The sequence below is a fragment of the Diospyros lotus genome, chromosome 1 (genome assembly GCF_014633365.1).
Source record: "Diospyros lotus cultivar Yz01 chromosome 1, ASM1463336v1, whole genome shotgun sequence".
In the NCBI taxonomy this organism is placed as follows: Eukaryota; Viridiplantae; Streptophyta; class Magnoliopsida; order Ericales; family Ebenaceae; genus Diospyros; species Diospyros lotus.
Genome location: NC_068338.1, coordinates 40,878,620 through 40,901,901, shown reverse-complemented (window position 1 = coordinate 40,901,901; position 23,282 = coordinate 40,878,620). Strand labels below are relative to the sequence as shown.

Genomic DNA, 23,282 nt, shown 5'->3' with positions numbered 1-23,282 from the left:
GAGAGAGACCCACATCTTTTTAACTCAATCGTTGAACATGAATAATATATATACATATATTTAAGTTATAGAGAGTGGTAAAAAAAAAATAATAAACAAATATATATATGTGTATTTTATATATAGAGTAATAGAGAGAGAAGGAAAAACTCATTAAAAAAGAAGAAGGAAGAACACGGAAATAGTTAACTGAAAAGTCGGTGTATTTTTGTTTCATATACATTCAAAACTCTTCATTTTGTAAAAATTTGTAAAATATCTTATTTTTGCAAAGTTTCATACCGAGAGTCCTATTTTTCCAAATTTCTCCTTTGTTTGGGAAGGCGCAGTTTATTTACTTATGGACAGGCGAGGGGCGACATGCACTTTCTGTTTTTTGCCCCCCCTATATTTTGGGGTTTCATGTATCAACGTTTCTAATTAATTTATTGCTAAAAATTGACATTTCTTTTTAATAAAAGTATTTTTATATTCATGTTTATTCAAACAATTCAATTCATTTTAATTGAAATGAAATGATTTAAAATGTGAGATCAAATTATAAATTGATAGGAAAATTTTAAATGATATCAATTATTATATTTCTAATTTAAGATGCTTCCGAATATCTATCTCTCATTTGAAAGTTTTATGTTTAAAATGCAATTGTTTGCATAAATAAATAAATTCTATATTTATTTTTTTAATTCTATGAAGAAAATGTAAAAAATTAAAAATTAAAACTATAAAATATACGCTCAAGCAATAATATTAAGATGTAGAAACATGTGAATGAAGAAATGCATCTAATTTACGTGAAAATTGTGTGTTTAATATTTCGGTACGCAAAATGGAATTTTAAACATAAATTTCAATTGAAATAACATAAATTTATTTATTCAAGTTATGTTAACATTTTTAATTTGAGATGGCATGCAAAAAGAAAAATGGCAAAATCAAAAATTGGTATTAATTGATAAAAATATTGGTGAAAAAATAGGCAAATAAGAGATATCCTTAAGGAAGAAGAAATTGAAAAAAAAATATTATTATTAATTTTTTGTTTTTCCTTTCCTTTTTTTACTTTTGGCCCAAGGAATCCTTATTCTAAATGAACTGTCTTTGCAAATTACTTTACATATAAATAAGTGAATCAGTAACCAACCAACCACGCTCCATCCTTATTATCTGACCAAACCAAATCAATCCGTTGTCATTCCACGGGATTTGGACTCGCCGAACGACGACGTTTGTATCCCTGTTACGACGTCGCATCGCCCGATTTTTCACTCATTTTCTCACCGCAAAAGGTCCTCTCCTCTCCTCTCCTCCCCTCTCTAGCAAAAGTCACTCTTTCGTCGCTTACGCCTCTCCCTCTCTCTCTCTCTCTCTCTCTCTTTCATCTAAAGCCAAATTTCTGTGTCCTCTCGCCGGCGAGCACTCCGGAATCATCCACGATCTCGGTGGAAACAGACGGTTCCATCTGTTTGCTTGATTCCGAAAACGATCGGAAGATCAAATTTCGGCACGATTGGCCGACCGATTGTATATATATATAATTTGTTGCGTGCATTATAGGCAGCTTTCGACCTTCTTCTGCAGCTATGGACGATTCCATGGGCAGTGAGGAGGATCATTACTGCTCCGATCGAGACTCGCTTGAGGGATTCGAGAACGATGAGTCCGATGTTCACTGGGCCCCTTCCAAGGGCCCTTCCAGTAAGGTATTGAATGCACGCAATCATCTATCGGCTCATATGGTCTGAAAAGCTGTTCGTATTGTTAGATTCTTTGTCTTCTCAACACTGTTTGAATCTCTGATTGGCGAAGCTGTTTTCGTTGTTCTAAACGGGAATTACTAATTTGTTATCTGGTTGCTGCCCAAACTGGTTTTGGTGATTCTAGGGTGTTTATTGTTTTACTGGTAATTTGTTGTCGCTCACGGTTGTGGAATAACGTCTTTTGCTGCGGTTTTGCATTTGAACCGTATTTTGACCCCGGCAAAACCTTTTTGGTTCACTTATGCTTCTTGTTTTTATTTCTTTAAGCACTACCAGGTTCGTCAGGCATTTATCAATCTGCACGCCTATTTTCATTTGATTTACTTGGTGTTTATAAGTTCTGATTATGCCAATGTGCCCAACCATTATTAGAGTTTTGGACTTTTCCAACTTCAATAGCTAATTTCAGCAATATTAAAGAAATTTGTGCACTAAGTAAGCCCAAAGATAAGCATTGACGTCAAGTTTGAATAGGAAGATCGTGAAGAAGAGAATTTGCTGACAGTAATACTCCTTTTTGTTGATTTTGGTTGGAACACTCTAGGGATTTAACCCTTTAAAATACCATTATTTATGTGCTCAATTAATCATTGTTGTGTGTTTTACAGGTAATCACAAAAGAGTCTCTTTTGGCTGCACAGGTAAAATGGGGAAAAGAAACCTTGTTAATTGTAGATGTTGCATTCACCTTTGTCAGGGCTGAAATTTTAAATTATTTTGTTTTGTTGTAGAGGGGAGATTTGCATAGAGTGATGGACTTATTATCTCTAAGAGAACACCATGCAAGGACCCTGCTTATACATTATCGCTGGGATGTGGAAAAGTTGTTTGCAGTTCTTGTTGAGAAGGGGAAAACTTACTTGTTTGCTGAAGCAGGTGTGTCTGTGGCAGAAAACCATCATATTGACGCCCCACCTTCATTGATCGTCTCCTGCAATATCTGCATGGATGACATTCCTGGTACTGAGGTAACAAAGATGGACTGTGGCCACAGCTTTTGCAACAATTGTAAGCATTCTTTTTTCTGTTGGTTTCCTTTCTCAATTATATCATGGTTGATATCTTGCAAAGTTTGAAAAACCACTGATTACGTCTTATAGGTCATTCAATGTTCAGTCACATAAAACTCATAAATTTGATCTATGATACTCCTTTTGAAATTTATTGGTATAGGATTTGTTATTACGTCTATGTTTTTGATTCTCTCCTATGAGAGTTTTAAAATCAATGGTAGAAAATATTTCTTTTTCATTAACTCATCATTTTATGCTGTATATTTCTTTGACAATATGCTTCATATCATATTGGACATATTATTACATTTTTGGGTTTTATGTCTTTTTACTTTCTTTCAGGTTGGACGCAGCATTTTGTTGTGAAGATAAATGAGGGTCAGAGTAAGCGCATTACGTGCATGGCACACAAATGTAATGCTATTTGTGATGACAGTATTATTAGAAATTTTGTTAGTAGAAGGCACCCTGATTTAGCTGAGAAATTTGACCGTTTTCTTCTGGAGTCCTATATTGAGGATAATAAAATGGTTAAATGGTGCCCCAGTACTCCTCATTGTGGGAATGCAATAAGTGTCGAGGAAGATGAATTTTGTGAGGTTGAATGTTCATGTGGTTTACAGTTCTGTTTTAGTTGCTTAGCAGAAGCTCACTCACCCTGTTCATGTTCTATGTGGGAACTGTGGACAAAAAAGTGTCGGGATGAATCGGAAACAGTTAATTGGATTACAGTTCATACAAAACCTTGTCCAAAGTGTCACAAACCTGTGGAGAAGAATGGTGGCTGCAACCTTGTGAGCTGCATCTGTGGGCAAGCATTTTGGTGAGAACACTTCATAATTATATTCATTTCATGCTTGGTTGAGCAAACTTTGACTTTGGTTGCTGAAGAACTTATGTTTTTCATAACTTAAATATTCTGCTACTGGATGTTATTGTATTTTGACTCTAATCCTTTTTGCTTCAGTATTATTGATTCAGTCAGCTGTCTTATAGGTTTTCTGACTAGGTTTGTCTATATTGTTTTCTGCTTAGGTTTATCCTTGTAGTCAAATGTAGATTGTTCTCTTCTCATTAGGGGTGGTGTGCATGGTTTGGTTTGGAGGAAGTTAAAGACCAAATCTTATATTACAGTTTGTTTATATTCTTACCCAAACCAAACTTTTCTTAACAGTCACACAACAACAACAACAACAACATATTCAGTCTTTATCCTACTATGTTGGTTCGGTAAATTCTAGACTTCCATATATTTCTATTTTTTGTCATATCTTCATTTAGGCCCATACACTTCATATCAAACTTTAATGTCTCTCCCAAAATCTTTTTGGATTTGCTTCTATCTCTTTTTTTGACTAATTGTTCCATTTCATCAACTCTCCTCACATGAGCGTCTCTTAATCTACTTCTCATATGACCAAACTATCTTTAGTCTAGTCTCTTTCATCTTCTCCTTGATTGGCACTACTCCTACCTTATTACGAATAACCTCATTTCTAATTTTATCTTTTCTTGTATGACTGCACATCCATCTTAGCATCCTCATCTCCGCTACGCTCTTCTTTTGCTCATGTTGGTATTTGACTGCCCAACATTTCGAGCCATACTACAAAACTAGTCTTATAGCTGTCCTATAGAATTTTCTTTTCAGTTTTAATGGGATTTTACCATCACATAACATCCCCCAATGCATTTCTCCATTTTAGCCAACCTTCCTTAATTCTATGCGTGACATTCTCGTGAATTTCTCCATCTTTTTGAATCACTATTCCAAATATCGAAAATGGCCTTTTCTTTGTATGATTTGGTCTTCCAATTTTATTATAATATCCTCCACTCTTGCATTCTTACTAAATTTACATTCCATATATTATATTTTCCTTCTACTTAATTTAAATCCATTAGATTCTAAATTGTTTCTCCACAACTCAAGTTTAGTGTTCACTCCCTCTTTTGTTTCATCCACCAACACTATGTCATCTACAAATAACATATACCATGGCACCTTTGTCTGAATGTGTTTAGTGAGTTCATCTATTACTAAAGCAAATAAGTATATACTTAGTGTAGAATCTTGATGTAGTCCCATTGTGATTTTAAACGGTTCAGTATCCCCTCCGCATTCTGACCCTTGTCTCTGCACCACGATACATGTTCTTAAGGGCTTGTATATAGGTTATTCGAACTCCTTTCTTCTCTAAAACCCTCCATAATACTTCTCTAGGGACCCTATCATAGGCCTTTTCTAGATCTATAAACATCATATGCAGGTCTTTCTGATGATCCCAATATCTTTCCATTAAGCACCTCAATAGGTATATAGCTTCCATTGTTGACCTACCGGGCATGAAACTAAACTGTTTTTCCTAGACGTCTGTTTCTTTTATGAGCATTTGCCTTATTACTCTCTTCCAGAGTTTCATGATATGGTTCATTAATGTAATTCCTCTGTAATTTTCACAGTTTTGAACATCTCATTTGTTCTTGTATATAGGAACCAAAGTACTCTTCCTCCATTCATATGACATTTTTTTTTATTTAAGGATCGCGTTAAATAATTTCGTTAGCCAGGAGATGCCCTCTTTTCTTGTGCATTTCCATGCTTCTATTGGTATATTATTCGATCTCACCGCCTTATGATTTTTCATTTTTTTTAATGCTTACCTTATTTCTTTTGAACTTATGCGTCGAAAATGTATAGCTCACGTTCCTTTCAGAGTTACTAAGATGTTCCAACCTAACTCTTGTGTCCCCACCATCCCTGAATAATTTTGTGAAATACTCCTTCCATCTCTCCTTAATCGCTCCCTCTTTCACTACTACATTTTGGTTTTCATTTTTATGCATTTCACTTTTTTTAGATTCCTTGTCTTTCTTTTTCTTGCTTTAGCTAATTTATATATCTCCCTTTCTCTATCTTTTGTATCAAGTCGTTTATATAGATTTTCATATGCTTTTGACCTTGCTTCACTAACAGCTATTTTTGTTGTCTTTTTCGCTTCTTTATAATTTTTTAGGTTTTCTTCATTTCTGCACTAATATACAGGTTTATAGCAAGCTTTCTTATTTCTAATTTTCAATTGTACCTCTTCATTCTACCACCAAGACTTCTTAAAGGTTTATGGCTCTACCCTTTGTCTCTCCCAAGACTACCTTTGCCGTGCTTCTCAGGGCAGTAGCCATTTCGCTCCACATTTGGTTTGCTTGTCCTTCTCCATTCCATTCCCTTCTACCCCTTAATTTTTCTTTGAAGATTAGTTGTTTATCCCCTTTTAAATCCCACCACCTAATTCTTGGATTTTGTTTTATGTGATTTTTTCTCTTATAATTTCTTACTTGGACGTCAAGTATCAAAAGTCTATGTTGTGTAGTGAAACACTCCCCTAGTATCACCTTACAATCCTTATAACGTAACCGATCCTCTTGTCTCATGAGGAAGTAATCTATTTGGGTGCTTGATGTGACATTTTTATATATGACTAAGTGTTCGTTCCGTTTGTTGAACCTAGTATTGATTATGTTGAGCCCATATGCCATAGCAAAATCTAGAATAGATTTACCTTCGTTATTAATTTTTTCGAATCCATACCCTCCATGTACCTCTCTATAGCCGTTTCTGTCTCTACCTACACGACCATTTAAGTCACCTCCTATAATTATTTTCTCTCCTCTTGGTATCATTTGTATGAGTCCCTCTAGGTCCTTCTAAAATTTTGCTTTTATCTCCTCACCTAACCCCGCTTGTGTTGCATATATACTAAAGATATTCATAGTCATTCTTCCTAGACCAACCTTCATCATAATAATCATATTCCCTATTCTCTTTACATCCACTACCTCATCTACTAAGCTTTTATTCATAATAATCTCCACTCCATTTTTCGCTCGATCATTTCATGTGTATCATATTTTATATCCAGTTTCTAATAAAGTTTTTGTATTTTTCCCTACCCATCCCATCTCTTGAAGATACATAATATTAATTTTTCTCTTAATCATCACATCTACCACTTCCATAGCTTTGCCTGATAATGTTCCTATGTTCCTTAATCTATGATTTTGTTTTTGCTTTCATTATATATATATTTCAAAAAGACGAGCATATATAATAATTGGTAAATCTTATATAATATAATATTAGGGTTTATGATTTGGATTTTTTTTTTTTTGGTGTAAGACAGATTAAAATCAAATGGTAAACCATATTTCTAAAATTTACAAACCAAACCATATTTTAAAAAATAAACCAGACCAAATCAAACCAAACTAATTGGGTTGGTTTGGTTTAACAATTTATCCCAAATTCTTCACACCAGTACTCCTAGTGCGAATAATTATTGAGAAAGCGATAGAGGTGCCTCTGTAGTTTGTGTGAACGATAAAGTTACAACATGGTACCTTCTTCAAGGTTGATGCACCAAAACATTGGTGGCCTTATTTGCCATTATGACATATATGTTACTTGTATCTTTTCTTATGTTTTTTTGAAAAGGCCTTTTGTCTTCTTTTTTATAAAGGTGGGACTGGCCATTGGTTTAATATCTGAGACACACCATGGAAGTTACAAAAACATTACTGTTACCATGCAAGCTCTTTTGTCTTCTTTCTTGAAAAGGTGGGACTGACCACTGGTTTGGTTTCTGAGACATACTATGGAAGTTACAAAAATCTTACTATTACCATGCATGTGCCAATGCATCTTCTTGCATAGAGTCATCCTAATCTTGTTTTTACCACTCTGGCTGCTCTATCTTTGACACTCTTTGTATGACATTCTTGACATTATCAGGAAAAAAAAAAAAAAAATCTAGATGACCTGAATTAAGTATAATATAGGAATTCATATTGGGAAGTGTCTCATGCTTCTTGTGCCTCTGATCTGATTATTCTAACCTGATCTTGGTTCTATTCATAATTTAGATTCCTGCATACTGGTTCATTAACTCATTTGTTTGGACTCTTTTCCCAATAGTATTTGCTTTTGATTAAAATGTGATGGAGATCCTTTTGACACTCTATTTGTTCCTTCCCTAGCACTTTTGGGATCCAGCTGGTCTGATTAATATCATATTGGTCTTGTAGCTAGATTTTGGCAAAATATGTGATGAAACTATTCTGTTTGATGGATATATGATGAAATTTACTAGAAATGTAGGGCAAGAACTTTCATATTTTTTTAATGTTCTCTATTTCCAGCATATGAATTTCATCTTATATGGTTGCATACTCTTTCTTGGCCTGTGTGCTTGATCATCCAGTCATTCATCTCCATAATTTTTCTCCTGTGTGTTCTATTTCCAGCTTATGAATTTCATCTTATATGGTTGCACACTTGTTCTGGCTGGTGTGCTTGATTACCCCCTCATTCATCTTTATTTATTTTTTATCCCTCTTTGTGATGTGAATGTACTGAATGATAGTCTTAACTAACTTTTGATGCAGTTGGCTCTGTGGTGGAGCCACTGGCCGCGATCATACTTGGTCACAAATCAGTGGTCACAGTTGTGGTCGCTATAAAGAAGACGGAGAGAAGAAAGCTGAGCGTGCAAAGCGAGACCTTTATCGTTACATGCATTATCATAACCGCTACAAAGCTCATACAGATTCCTTTAAACTTGAGTCTAACTTGAAGGAAACTATAAAAGAGAAGGTGTCGAATTTGGAGAATAAGGATTCAAGAATTCGAGATTTTAGCTGGGTTATGAATGGACTTTACAGGCTATTCAGATCAAGGCGGGTGCTTTCATATTCATATCCATTTGCCTTTTATATGTTTGGTGATGACTTGTTTACAGATGAGATGACTAAGGAAGAAAGGGAAATAAAGCAGCATTTATTTGAGGATCAGCAGCAACAACTTGAGGCAAATGTTGAGAAGTTATCCAAGTTTGTAGAAGAGCCATTTGATCAGTATGGCGAGGACAGAGTCATAGATATAAGAATGCAAGTCATCAATCTCTCCGTGATCATTGATAACCTCTGCAAGAAAATGTGAGTATGGCATTGGCAAACCCTAAAGCTTACCTTGTTTCTTGATATTCATGCACTTTGTATCTTCTTGCAGGTATGAATGCATTGAGAATGATTTATTGGGTTCACTCCAATCTGGCACTCATAACATAGCTCCATACCAGTCAAAAGGCATTGAGAAGGCTGCTGAACTTTCTGCTTGTTGGACCTCTAAAGCCCGTAACACTGAGAAATCGCCAACTTCTGATCATCTCATGAATGGTAAGCTCTTTTGAACTATATTTTCTGCTACTTTGGATTATTCTGGTACATATTAATGAAAGTTGCCATGTGGAAAATTGGGAAACATGTACATTATGTAATCATGTAGTGTTGTAGCTTATGTAAAGATGTATTGCTACGTCATGGTATTAGTCAATTTATTTTGATTTGGGAAACAAAATTCTGAGGGCCTGTTTGATTTTACTGCCGTTCCCAGTTTTCTGTTGTTTTCACTTAAAAAACCAAAAAATTGATCATTGGCGTTTTTTTTTGTCTCACAAAATGTGAACACAAATTTCAATTTCTAGAAAAACAGAAATACCAAAATTGTGTTTCATGTTCATGTTTGTTTTTATTTGAACAACCAGCCACCCTCTCCATCAACCCAACTTGGGATGGTATGCCAATGTGTCGTTATTGGAATAAATCTGCACTGGTATCTGATACCAGCCAGTAAAGAGATTGGCACCTTTTGGTGCTAGGAAACTCTTGGTTTTATTTTAGGTTTTGTTTGGGAGAGATTCAATGACAGAAAATAAAATATTTTCTTATTTGTGGGAGGGGATGGAAAGTATTTTTTCCTTGTTTGGGAGAGTTATGGAAATAAATAGAATGAAAAGTTCTTAAGCAAATGACAATTATATGCCCTTGTAATAGATATATAACTAGATGAGATATTGGATTTTATACTACTTGGGATGTTATTGGGGAGTCACCAAACCCCCTCCCCACATGGGTGGGTTTTGGGTATTGAAAAATACACATTGGGGTGAGTTCAGGAGGGCATTTTATGATAACCTATCAGGAACTCAGGATCCCTGACCTGGGTATACAAAAAAGAAATGACCCAAATCTTGTTTGTTGATAAATCTCCTAACCTTAACATGCATCATGCTAAAACTTGAAACATTGCAGTCTAATAAATGTTTGGCTATTTCGGTAGTCCTGAAGCCATCTCCTACCAGAGAAAGCAGAGGGAAGATAACTAACATGGTGGAAATTTTGAAATACATATAAACATATCCCAAAGTAATGTACTACTTACACCCCATGGGTGGCTCCAGTGGTAAGAATAGGAGGTGGACATGTCTGAGGTTGTAGGTTCGAAACTTCCTGGAGACATTATATGGAGATTATATCATGATTTATCTAGGGGTGTGGGTTGGGGTGAGGTCCACCTCCCCTAGGGACTAGTTAGGCGAAACCCAGGATACCCTAGGTTAATAAAAAAAAAAAAACAATGTACTACTTGCAGATACAGAAAGCTGTAGGAGGAATTCGTGGCTCTTCAGCATGATTCTCAAGCTTCACAGTCACATCATTCTGGAACAATGAACCATTTGGAATTGCATAAACACATCTTTACATGTTATTTACAACTACAGAACAACTGCAATATGTATGTCATGCGGTTACCTGAATTGCAGTAAGGATTGCCAACTATGAATTGTTTAGATTGGAAATAACAACACCTAAACAAAGCAACAAATCTATTGTTAGCCAAACTGTTGCCTATTGCCTGTATCTTTGTCTTATTCCTTTGTTTCTTGTTGTTGCATTGCATCAATAAATTATTATTGTATTTTTCTTTTAATTGTTTTTGTTTTCCTTGTAATTAATGAGTGAAATTAAAAAATAGGCTAAAAAAATTGTTATAAAATTATTTAAATTATGAATGTCTTAGCTAGTTTTTAAAACGAAATTTATCAAGGGTACCCAACATTGTCGGGGATGGGGTTAAACAAAATACCTGTTAGCAACAAGGGCATGCATGATGGGGATGGGGATGGGGATGCAGTACAGGGACAGGGGTCTTCTACCCAAACCATTCCCATTGCCATCCCTAACCCAACCTCTAGTTCCAGAGTGCCAGACCAGACTGATGACAAATTAGGATTATTAAATTTTAGAGTAAATTACAGTAACCACCTGAGGTTTGTGTTAATTGCAGAGACTATCCCCCACATTTTTGAAGGGCAATGACTTCCCTTGTTAAACAATGGGGTAAAATGACAATTTTTTCCCTGCTTTCTCTCTCTTCCCTTATTTTAATTACAAAAAATATAATTAAAATATATTTTCTAATCTTTTTATATAAGCCAAGAATATAAATATTAACTAATATATACTTGTTATCTTAGAAAAAAAGCTGGGCACTGAAAACTCCAGTATATATAAGTCATCAACTGCACCCTTACCCTAAACAAGTTATTTGTGGAAATATATATATAAGTAAAAATCGCTGGCCGCCTCCATTGTCTGGAACTAGATGGGTTTGGCCATCACAGGGAGAGAGAGAGAGAGAGAGAGAGAGAGAGAGGCTCAACCATTGATGGACGAAGCCAATTCGCTGTTTGGCCATTGCTGATTTGAACCCTGCAACTGGGGTTGGTTTTCTCTATATTTTAGTGTTTAGTATTAGGATTTAGGTTTGATTTGAATTTTTGTATTTAGATTTAAGATTTTGGTGACTTTATTTTGCTAGAATATGTATAGTTAGGGTAATTATGATAGAATATTTAGTTGTTTATCTTATTTTATTTAGATTTAGATATTTAGACTTTACCTTTAGATTTTATCTTTTATTTATTTTTCTAAGATAATTTTAGGTTGTATAATTATCTTTTAATTATGTTTTTTAGCCTATAAATAGACTTTGAGGATATTAAAAACCACGCCTTTGACAATTTGAATACAGTTGATAATTTTATCCCCCTTGATCTCTCCTCTCTTTCTTGGTTCTTGCTTGCTATCAACTTCTCTTCTTGTTCCCATGATATCTTCTCTTTCTTTTTCAATCTGTCTTAATTTTCTGGCTGTTCAGCAGCAAATTGATATCAGAGCAAACCTTGAATTCTAAGCTTCCGTCGCTTTCACCCCTACAACAGCCATTATTTTCAGCAACAACCCTTCATTCATCTTGCAGGATTAACAATCAGTAGCCCATGTCATCATCAGTGAAGTCATCACAGAATTCAGAGTGCCATCATTAGAAAGTTTTCCTTGAAATACCAATGAAGGCCACTGCATGCCATTGTAACAGGAACCTCCGACCATCATCAATCCACCAGACCAGTGAAGAACCCTTTGGAACCATCAACCTCTGGTTTTCTTGATCAACATCAACATGAATCTTCACCAAACTCAAGGACTACTTTTTCTTGGACGAGGGAAGAATGATGAGAAATTAGGATTAATAAATTTTAATATTTATATTAGGATTTAGGTTTGATTTGAATTTTGGAATTTAGATTTAAGATTTTTATGACTTATTATTTTCTTAGGATAATTCTATTAGGGTAATTATGATAGGATAATTAATTATTTGTTTTAGATTTTCTTATTTTATTTAGATTTTTAGAATTTATCTTTTATTTATTTTGTTTAGACACTCGTAGTTAGGAGAATTATCTTTTAGTGAGGATTTAGTGTAGAAATAAGCTTTCAAGATGTAATTATTAATCACACCTTTGATGATTTGAATAAAATTGAAGATTTTTTCTCCCTGATTTCTCTCCTCTTTCTTCTTCAATCTTTCTCAATCTCCTGGCTATTCCTCATCACAGACTACCCCCTTCATTGACTGACATACCAAAAAAAAAAATATCAAACATTTTCAATCATCTGCTAAAATACACAATATTTTTTGAATTATGTTACATGTACATTATTTTTGTACATCTTGGGCTACATAAGGGGTATTATGACCAAAATACCCTGCGCCTCTCCATGCGCCTCACGCGCTTCTATGCGCCTCATGAGGGATATTTTTGTCATTGGTACACCTTGGGCTACACAAAGGTGTACCAATAGCATTATTCACATTTTTTTTTATCAAATATCATTTTTAATGTTCAGTTTTTTTTTTTTTTTTAAAAGGTTTTCTTGTGGGAACCTTACAACTATAAATTATGAACGTTGCTTTCACCATTGCAATGTTCAGATGAATTACAATTTTTGCTTCCAATTTTTTTAAAAAAATAAAACAGCGTTCTGTGAACCTTACAAACATCAGACATCATTTTTAATCATCTGCTAAAATATACAATGTTATTGTGCAGTTTTTATTTTTCTTACAGAAAATAAAACCAAATAGAAATGTCAATTTAACAAATTAAAAAAATAATCTGAACATGATTTAATGCTTATGTGAACTTGATGGTTTAAAATTCATTTACTTATCAAATATATGCAAGTATGTACTTATGTATGTGTGGTTTAAAATTCAGTGATAACATGTGAAATTCTGTAAATTTTGGAATGGAATCAATTGACCAAACTTGAGATGGCCACAACTTAGATATAGAGATCAATTGAAACCTTGGATTATATGGTGAAACTCAGATTCATAATTTAGGGGAAAAGACAGATTTTTAATTTACTTAATTGAGATATCATCCAAATTTTTAAACATTTGGTAGGAATTGAAGTCAGAATTGGATAAAATTGAATCCAGACAAGTTCATCATATCAAATAAAAACTTGAAATCCCATCTTTTTATATATGCATCAAAGATTAACTTCATATAATCCTGGTACCTGGGTTAAAAAGGAAAATTTAGTTTCTCATGGCAAGGCCTAGTAGGATGAGCTGGTAGAAATGGTAAGGTTGCTCCCTTGTGGTCAGAAAGTCAAGTTGTAAAAACTGCAAACAGCCTCTTTACTAGAACTTCAAGGGAAAGGCTGTGTATAAATAATGACCTTTCCCGACCCTCACAAAGGCTGTGTGCTAGGAACATCTATTTTTATGGTAGGCCCACTAAATTAGTTGGATTAACTTGCATGCTATATTAGATAAAAAATTGTAAAGGGCACTCCAGTAAGCAAGGTTTAGATATTGGTAGGCTAATTGGTTGGACTAGCTTCCAATACAAATAAGCTAACCTTTGAAATAGCAGTTCATTATTTGAGCCAGATGGTCGTATGCATGCAGGATCGTTGTTTCTATGCTTCCAGTCCATGATAGCCTGCCTTACCTTTGCAGCAAAGATTACCTTCACTAGCCACCAAACTTCAACACAACCCCATGCATTTTTTGGACATGTCAGGGTTGGTCATGGTGCTTCTGTTTTGTCATCCCTGTAAACTCACTTTTGGAGCTGGGTGAAGTTTTTTGTAGTCTGTGATCTGGTTTCTTGCTGAGGGCCATTCTTGGTGCAGCTGTAAATTATCTACCGGAGTCCAGATGCTGAACACGACACCTAGGAATTAAACTTTAATGCTATCTTAAAATTGACTATGAGATTCCTGAAGTTAGTTTTTGTTAGCTTTATCGTTTATTGTTTATCGGCCAAAGGATTTATGTCCGGATTGAGCTTGGAACATTTCACCCTTTAAATGTGGCCCTTCTTTGTGTTTATCTCTAATTGGGGTTGAGATAGGACTTTTCAATGCAGGTATCTATTAGCTTTATAGACCATGCGATTCCTGGTAATAGTTGTACTTCGTGATTGAATAAACTACCTCAGCTGATTTTCTTTGTTTCTGTTTGATATTACCTGTATTTCATTTCTATTTCTCATGTATGCAGTTGTTGTGACCTTTTTTTATTATATGCACCCTGCATGGGCACTTAATTATTTATTTACTGCCCAGGATTATCATTTACTTCTATATGTTTTGCTCTACAAATGAAATATCTATTCTGATTTCATATTTACATTTCAATTACCTGACACTTCATTACTTAAAAAGCATCCTCCATTAGTCAATGGAATATTTCTTTGTATGTGTTCACCAGATTCTAGTTGTTTAATACCTTACCTGAGTTTCATTTTTGTGGAAGGATGGATGTACCATTCTGGTCTGAGTCATGTTCTCAGTACAATGTATAGTATAGTGGGATGAGTTAAGTGTTTGCTCTGTTTCAGGTGAAAATTGTTTTTTATATATGGTATCTGAGTTGTATGAATCATTATGTAATCCGTTATCATAGGTATGTGTGTTGTATAGTTACTATGTTGTACTTGGCTCCTAATTGTTATGGATGCTTATGTAAGATCAACATTTCTTGAACTTTGATTAAAAAATTGGTGGGAAACTCTTAGGTATTATAATTATATAAGAGTACAATAAGGCCGTAGATAAAATTATTGCTGAGCTAATTCATATACCCAACCTCACATAGTGAGATTAAAATATTGACATGTTTGAGAAGATGCTAGTGATATTTGTATTATTTTGTAGCCTGGGCTTCTTGTTATGGATGCTTATGTAAGACCAACATTTTTTGAACAAAATCTTTTGATTAAAAAACTTGGTGGGAAACTCTTAGGTAATATAATTATATAAGAGTACAATAAGGCCATAGATAAAATTATTGCTGAGCTAATTCATATAGCCAACCTCACATAGTGAGATTAAAATCTTGACATGTTTGAGAAGATGCTAGTAATATTTGAATTATCTTGTAGCCTGGGCTTCTTGGTTTTTTTAAAGTGTTAAAATTCTAGAAATTGGTTTCACAATAGCAACTATGTGATGGAACATGACCATATTAGTTATCTTCATTCACTGCCATCTTATGAAATTTTTTTATATGAAGATGGTGTTGGAATGTCATCTCATCATTCCCTCTCTAGAGGGTTGCGTTAGGATGGGCATCAGATGTAAAATTTTACCACATTGTTTTTTTGTTTGTGTTTGTGTTGTCAATGTGAGATTTAGAAGTTAATTGACATTATGAATGCCATGCACTGACCTAACTTGGTTAGGGTAAAGCACCTGATTGATGATGATTTTAAAATTCTAAGTTAGTTTGAAGTTGGTACCACTAAAATTAGATTAAGGTTCAGTTGACATATATGTTTTTACATTTTGAATGACGTTCAGATAGTCATAATATTTGCAGACATTTATTTTCACATTTTGAAAGAAAATTTTGAGCAGGAGTCACTGTTGATGGTCGGCCTTCAGGCTCCGGCAGCTCAGATGAAAGTGGATACTCAGCACGGAAGCGTGCTAGAAAGGAAGGTCCTGGTGGAGGCATGATAGACCTGAATTTACCTGCTGAGGTCATTGACAAGACCTGATATTAAGCGCTGCCAGCTGCCATCCACCTTAAACATAAGCGTACAGGTCTAACTTAAAAGAGCAGCTCACTTGTTTATTCATGGATGAAACAACAGATGTTTTGCCGTACTTCTCTCTCATTTTAGCTTTCTCCCTGAGTCGACAAGATCTCGTTGTCTTTTGCCGGTACTGTGGAATAGAAACTAGGATATGCCTTCTTACCGAATATGCTCCTTCAGTCTGGAAATCGTGTTTTGTACATAGACTCCCATGGGAGCCGAGGGCTTCTATGCATATATAAAACTGTGAATCCCCTAGTTTGAGACATGAGCAATAGAATTAAACTCTGTAAATCCCTTAGAGGATGGAATGGCTGGAATATATGCATGCTTATTACATGATTTCATTATATCTCGTTAAGTTAACGCATGCTTAGTGGGTCATTGGCTTAATTTGTTCTCTTTATGCTTGTTGACTAATGTTCACAGGCGAATTCATGCTCGTGTCCACAAGATTTCGTTATTTATTATCAGCCTCAACAGGATGATGCTTCCCATTTCTTGACCTAAAAATTTCTCGAACTGCAATTTTGTCTGTTATTGTTCCGCAAGCAGATTATTTCTTAATTATTGTACGCTGTACACCCAGCCAGGTTTCATGAGTCTTGACATTGGAGATGAATTCTTAGATTCACTGGATGTCTCAGTTTTATGTTGCTGTGTGCAAGCATGGCCTAATATGTTCTTCAACGGCCTTGTAATTTCCCGGTGATGGATTCACTGATGTAATTTCTTGATACCCAAATGCCAGTTTATTGATTCCAGAACTGGAGGGCTTCCTCAAAATTGTCACGAACTCCTTATTTATGATCTTTTCTAATCTGAGGAGTATAATTTTGATGCATTGTTGTAAATTTTTATTGTACAAAATCAGGTTTAGGATATTGCATTGTTTTTAATTATTTGTTTATAATTGGAGTTGAACACTAAGCCTGGTTTGAATTCCCCCCCCCCCCCCCCCCCCCCCCCCCCAGTAAAGCTCTGTTTGATTTAATATATAATATTTTGTATTTAATTTTTTTTTTTAGTATTCAAGAAATATATTTTAGATTTTTTTGGGTGTTTGATTTGTAGATAAAAATATTTTTCAAAAGTTACACTATGCAAATGTGTGTATGTATATGTGTATGTATGCATGTAAATGTATATGTATATGAATATGTATATATAGAGCTGGCAATTTTAGATACGACCCGATTACATGACACGACACAGAGTTAAGCGGGTTAGGGTTGGGGTCATAAACGGGTTAACCCGTTTATGACAGGATTATTTTCGTGTCTTAGGTGGGTCAACCTGTCTAATCCGTTTAGACACGAAATGACACACGTTTAGACACGAAATGACGTTTAATTAAAATAGTTAGTGAATTGATCTGAATACGTTAACATGATTATACACAAAATAACACGTTTAACAGGTGACATAACATGACCTATTTAAATTAAACGGGTTAAATAGGTTAACAGGTGACACGACACGATACGACATGTTTAGTTAAACGGGTTAAACGGGTCGTGTTGTGTTACACGTTTAATAAACGTGTCGTGTTCGGGTTTAAGAAATTTGATACGATTATTAAACGGGTCGTGTTCGGGTTAGCCTAATACGTGTGTCTCGACACGATACGATTACGACCTACCAACACGAATTGCTACCCCTATGTATTTACATGTATGTTTATATGTGTAAAAATATTTTAAATGGGTGACTTGAGCAATTGAAGCCATCCCCCTTTGATCTCATTGGCTCCTTCCTCTTTCGTCCTTTTTTTTCATTTGTAAATCGTTACAATTAAGAAAAAAATGAAGGCTTCAAAAACAAAAGTAAAACACAAGGAAGAAAAGAAAGGAGAAAGTAAAGAGAAGAAGAAGCTTCTATCAAGACAATCAATGAGTGGTTGGAAAGTAGAAACAAGTAACATTTTTTCAATAAAGATCGAATGTGAGTTTTTTTCACCTATAAACTCTTATTTTATGATTTTTTTTTATTGCATGAGAAATAAGTTTTAGAAACACATTGACTTTTCATTAGCATCTATAATCATATATGATTATGTTATTTTGTTTTGCACTATTTAGATTTGAAGTGACGAGATCAATGATCTTCTAAAAAGTATTTATGGTGTCAACTAAGAAAACTCTTGAAATGATGCTAACACAATTATAAATGATATCAAAGTAAAAATTTGTAATTTTTTTTATACATGTATTTATATTCAAACATTTTACATGAAACATGTAATTCAAAGGGAAAAGAAATTCTTGAAGTGTAGGTTTTGAAAAATTCGTTATTTTTATGACATGTCATGTTTTATAGATGTTATATGTGTTGTATTAAAAATATTGATAAGTTTTATTTTAGTGATATTAAGTGTTTGAAACATATTAAAGTCATTGTACAAACTAAGTTTATATTTAAAGCACACCATTTATTTTGATGGGAACAAACGACTTTTCCTTTTATATATTGAGTTGTAGTAATTTAAAATTTTATTTTAATTTTTTTTAAAGATTTATAATTAAGACACTCAAAAAAAAATTCTTTTTATTTTAAACTTGGTATTTTAGAATGAATAAAAAAGGTAGACTCTTTAATTTAAGTTATAAATTAAATTAAGCTCGACTCATATAAATGAATACACAGACAAAAATTTCGCATGATATACTAAATTGAGCATAAGAGTTTAGGTGAAAAGGTAATACCATTAAAAATAAATCTTCTTAAACATTATTTATGATAATAATCTCTAGTAAATTTGAGAAAAAATAAATGATAAAAATGAAGAGTCAAACAAGTGAATTTTTTGAAAGTAAGACGTAAATAGTTAAGAGTTGATTTATAAAAATATTTAAAAAAATTAAATTATGACATAAAAATTTACTCTAAAAAAATTATTTCACGAAAAGACACAAGCTTGATCTTGATCTCCACTATGTATCACAAGTACAACGTGGATCCATAAGCTTCGTGTATACGCCCATTGAAATAATCATATTATTGGTAATTAATTATCTTGTTTAATTTTTTTTTAAATTATACGAAATATATCTCTTACCTTAATTGCTTGCATTATGTTATGTGCTATCAAGATAGATTTTTTATTCATATCTGCATTGGAATCGTGCAGAAACCATTTTATATATCAATGTAAAAATTTTAGTTTGTAAGAATCTCTCCAAGTCAAAGCCCTATCCTAAAATTAAACCAAAAGAAAAAAAAAAAAAAACCATTTAATAGCAAACCCATCTGCATTTCCTCTGACGAAACACAGCTTCTTTCATGTTTGTTTTCTTTGTAATCTGCAAGTTTACATGATTTAACAATGGAGCTGTCGTTTGAGTTTGACCTTTCGATGACTTTTTTTTGGTAAAATAAGGCTTCGGCTCTCGATATTGTCTCGAATCTTTCTCAGTCTCTCTCCTTCATCTCTTGCACTAATTCAAATTGCATTGAAGTTAGCCGAGTTTTGTTAGTTTCCCATTTAATGCAAAGCATTCGACCCAGTTCTAGTTTTTATTGTGTCTTCGAGCATGTCTGTCAGTCCCGTTTGAATATCGATGCTGGAAAGAGAGAGTGAGTTTGTCAACCGAGAACTCCAATTTTTGTTGACATTTTGATTATTTTGGATCTCGATGCGTCCGAGTGTTTTGCCAAACTAATCCATCTGTCACCTTGTTGATAAGTGTTAGCTGCTGCCTGCTGGGACGAGTTTCTTCACACAAACAGACGAATTTGAGTTGAACTAAAAATTATAATCCAATAACTTAAGGAAACGTAATTTATTTTAAGCGTCATCTTTCAGTCGCCGGCGGCAACACCTAGAAGAGATTTGAATATTTATTTTAATATAGGTTGGTTAGCTTAGATGTTTCCCCTTTTTTTTTTTGTTTATTTATTTGTTGGGTGGATCAAGGGGCAGCCAATCCGAGGAAGAAGAAAGGCAAGAAGCTTTTCTTACCTGTGTGGTGTAAAACGACAAGAATGGACCACGTTTGGCTGTACTCCAAATTTTTTGTCAGTGATTAGGAATAGACAAAGGATAGATAGGAAATACCCGCCAAAAAACACCAGTCACTTAATTACAATGCAATTGCAACCTGTAGTTTTCCTTTGACACTTACACCTTTCAGCCCTTTTGAGGACTCCTTTATTTGTATTCTCTTTTGCAAGTGCTATCTCTTTTAGGTGTTTAAAAAGCCCAATGCCACTATAAGCGTCTCTTTTTATGAATCTTGCTGGCCCTTTTCACAGTGATTAAATAACATATTGTAACAAAATTTATAATAGAAATGTCAAATCATTTTCGACTGAGAATTCGTAGAATTACAAGTGGTTTTGCTTATCTCTAGATTTTAGTATGTTGATGGTTAGTTCTTTTGTAATGGTTTGAATTTTGAACTTGGTCCATGATGCATTTGTTTGTTGTCCTCTAGTTGCTTGATGAATTGTCAGGGCCATGGAAATACTGTACTTGAAGGATCGATGATGCCCAAGTTTACAGCATGACTTTGTTGAATCAAAAGCCACCCCTCAACTTATGTACTCCTTTTAATGCAACAAAAAGCTCACCCTTTGTTAGAGAAGAAAAGCCAGAAAGGTAGCAGTGCTTTCAAAGACAAGTGACTAGTCAAACAACACCCACCCTGCTAAGCCCCACCCCTGCTTCATGTCTAAGATTTTTTATTTTTGAACAATTGAAATCGAAAATTTTACTATATACAATGACAGAAAAATAGTGTGCAAGCCATCTATATTCATACGGATAAAAATTTGTTTGTAAGAACATGTTTTGCATTATTTTTGCAAATGTGTAAGCTAACACAGTGTAGTCTCTTTTGTGTTTGAAATTTGAATTAGCGATATTAGATATATGAATTGGGCCATTGAAACAGTGACTCATGTGGGTGAGTAGTCTCTCTCTTTCTGAGTGTGTTATCTGTTTCCTTACAAGCAGAGTTCTTTCTGCAGCCATTTAATGTTTCTTGGATCTGTCTTGAAATTCTGCTCCTGTTCCTGAGTGGCCATTTGGCAATTTCTGTTGGAAACACTTGCTGCATTTAATGCTGTCTTCGTAAATTCTTAAAAAGTCGGGACTGAAGCCAACTGTTATTATACTGTTCATGTGCATGAAGGGTTACTACAAGCTTCATCTCTGAAGTTGTTCAAGCTCATGGAAGATACTACTAAAGGGCATAAGCGTTGTAAGAGGTGAATTCTCTCTTCCTTCTTTTCTTTCTTTTTTCCATCTGCGAGTTTGTTTTCGGCCTTTGTTTTTACTCTATTTCCGGTGGTTGGATGGAGGCATATGTGCATGTTTCTTCTTCTATGCACATTGTCCGGGGACAAGTTCATTACTTGTTGCTAATATGCCTACATCTGATACTACGAGACCAACACTTCAAGTAAGTTTTGCCACAAAATAGAAGCTAATTATGTGTTTGGAACTAGGATTTTCTGATGTAAAGGAAAATGAAAAGAGACTGACATCCCTTGTGCATGTACATATTTACGTCCACATAACTACACTTGTTCTTCTTTCCTTCTGAAAATCCTAGTTCCAAATGTAGCAAGCTTGTAGAAGGCAGTGGAAAAGTTCTTTTAAACTAAGTTTAGAAGTTGGGATTTGCAGAAGGAAGAGAAAAGAAACGAAAAATTAAAATGTTCTTAAATATGAAATGCATGTAAATTGTAATGAAATCGACTGTAATGGTTGTGAAGTAAATAGACTAGACTTAAATTTATGTCTTTTAATGAAGAATTAAGTTTAAGGTTACAAGATTTCCGTAGAGTTTGCAATGTGAAACCAAATAAATGAAGTCGGAACTTAATACTTCATCTGCTGCATATCAACCTGACCCTAGTTTTATTTGTGGATGTTGACAGCGATTCTGACATGAAAAGAATGAGTAAGACTCTCGGGGCTTCTAACGGTCCTAAGTTGGTAAGAAATTTTCCTCTTATTTTCAACCTCTTACTCTGGTTATTTTCCTCTCAACATTGATAAATAACTTTTCTTCTCATTTTCTCTGTTTTCTTTTTATCAAATTTCTGCTGTTTCCTCTCATTTTCTTTTCTTTTTCATTCTACTCATATCTATGAGAACTTCTTACGTTTCTTTATCTGTTAATGACACTTAATTACACAACCATTTCAAATGGAACTCCAGGGAAAAAAAGATTGCTTCTGAATTAGTTTGAACTTTACCAGTGGATCCAGAGTGATTGATCTTGGAGTTTTGGTTCCTTAATTAACAGGGTATGGGAGAATTAAGTGGTTCTATAAAAGCCAAGAAACAGCAGTCTCTCAGCTCGGAGGTCCAAAATTCTTTGAAGCAAGAGGTAGGAATATGGATTTGATCTGACTTACTGCTGTCTAGATTATATTCAGAACTTGTTGAGGAAGAATTGCTTCAGAAAGGTGTTAAGACACCGCCAGTATTTTTATTAATTAGATGTCCAACACCTCCGTGAAATTTGGGTTGCGCAAAAACTAAATACATGTAGAATGATTTGTAGAAATGCGTCCTGGTAAGCTTATTTCAGTGACAGACATTGCTGATACAGAGACAATGTCTTCATAAGACATGAAAAAAGTAAAAAAAAAAAACAAAAAAAGAGACATAGAGGCAAAAACGTAGAAAAGATAAATTTCCATGTGCTGAATTTAAGAATCCACAATTCAGAAGGTTGAGTTTTTATCTCTTGTTCTCCTCACAGGTTCTATATCTTCAGAAACAACTAGAGGCTCAATCTATGGTCAGTTCTGCACTAGAAAAGGGATTGACTAAGAGGCCTCTTTCTCAGGAGCCTTCAAACAAGGATTCAGCCACCAAGGTTTATTCTTTCTCCCTCTGCATGACATTAATGAACCAAGTTTCTAGACAGGCAATCCACATGCATCTTTTGTGCTTTTCAGAGATACATTTTTTGGTAATTGGTACTAATTTTCTTGCATTTTGCTTTCGTTTCTACTTCATCTCAGCCTGCCAAGGATCTGATCAATGAGATAGCAGTTTTAGAGTTGGAAGTTGTCAATTTGGAGAAGTATCTTCTCTCAATGTATCGAAAGACATTTGATGAAAGAGTCTCATGTATCTCCAGAGTGGACTCGCAATCAAAACCAAAAGCTGTCCTGCATAAAGGGATCTATCAGAAGGTCCCTGGACATGATATCACCACAAAGAATGAGATATTAGGGACAAAATC

The 23,282-nt window shown here is 34.4% G+C and overlaps 1 protein-coding gene across 4 annotated transcripts; it reads left to right on the top strand.

Moving 5' to 3' along the window:
• The first annotated feature begins 1,294 nt into the window (after positions 1–1,294).
• LOC127804230 (probable E3 ubiquitin-protein ligase ARI2) lies at positions 1,295–16,860 on the top strand. Of its 4 annotated transcripts, none has more exons than XR_008023674.1 (8): positions 1,295–1,703; positions 2,369–2,401; positions 2,492–2,768; positions 3,116–3,596; positions 8,216–8,764; positions 8,838–9,004; positions 15,879–16,081; positions 16,504–16,860. XR_008023674.1 is itself a non-coding variant. In XM_052341053.1 (8 exons), the coding sequence occupies exons 1-7, from the start codon at positions 1,584–1,586 to the stop codon at positions 16,033–16,035; spliced, it is 1,770 nt and encodes a 589-aa protein (XP_052197013.1). In that variant the 5' UTR covers positions 1,296–1,583; the 3' UTR covers positions 16,036–16,081; positions 16,504–16,860. The 4 variants fall into 4 exon arrangements, 3 of the variants coding, with proteins under 3 accessions (XP_052197020.1, XP_052197030.1, XP_052197013.1); XM_052341053.1 differs by having other exon boundaries at positions 1,296–1,703; positions 15,893–16,081; XM_052341060.1 differs by lacking the exon at positions 16,504–16,860 and having other exon boundaries at positions 15,879–16,424.
• The last annotated feature ends 6,422 nt before the right edge of the window (positions 16,861–23,282 follow it).

What these genes read in the sequence shown, in the direction of transcription:
- LOC127804230 (XM_052341053.1), top strand. Translation starts at nt 1,584, where the DNA reads ATGGACGATTCCATGGGCAGTGAGGAGGATCATTACTGCTCCGATCGA. An exon ending in CCAAGGGCCCTTCCAGTAAG is followed by an intron (nt 1,704 to 2,368) that starts GTATTGAATGCA and finishes TGTGTTTTACAG; the next exon opens with GTAATCACAAAAGAGTCTCT. An exon ending in AGTCTCTTTTGGCTGCACAG is followed by an intron (nt 2,402 to 2,491) that starts GTAAAATGGGGA and finishes GTTTTGTTGTAG; the next exon opens with AGGGGAGATTTGCATAGAGT.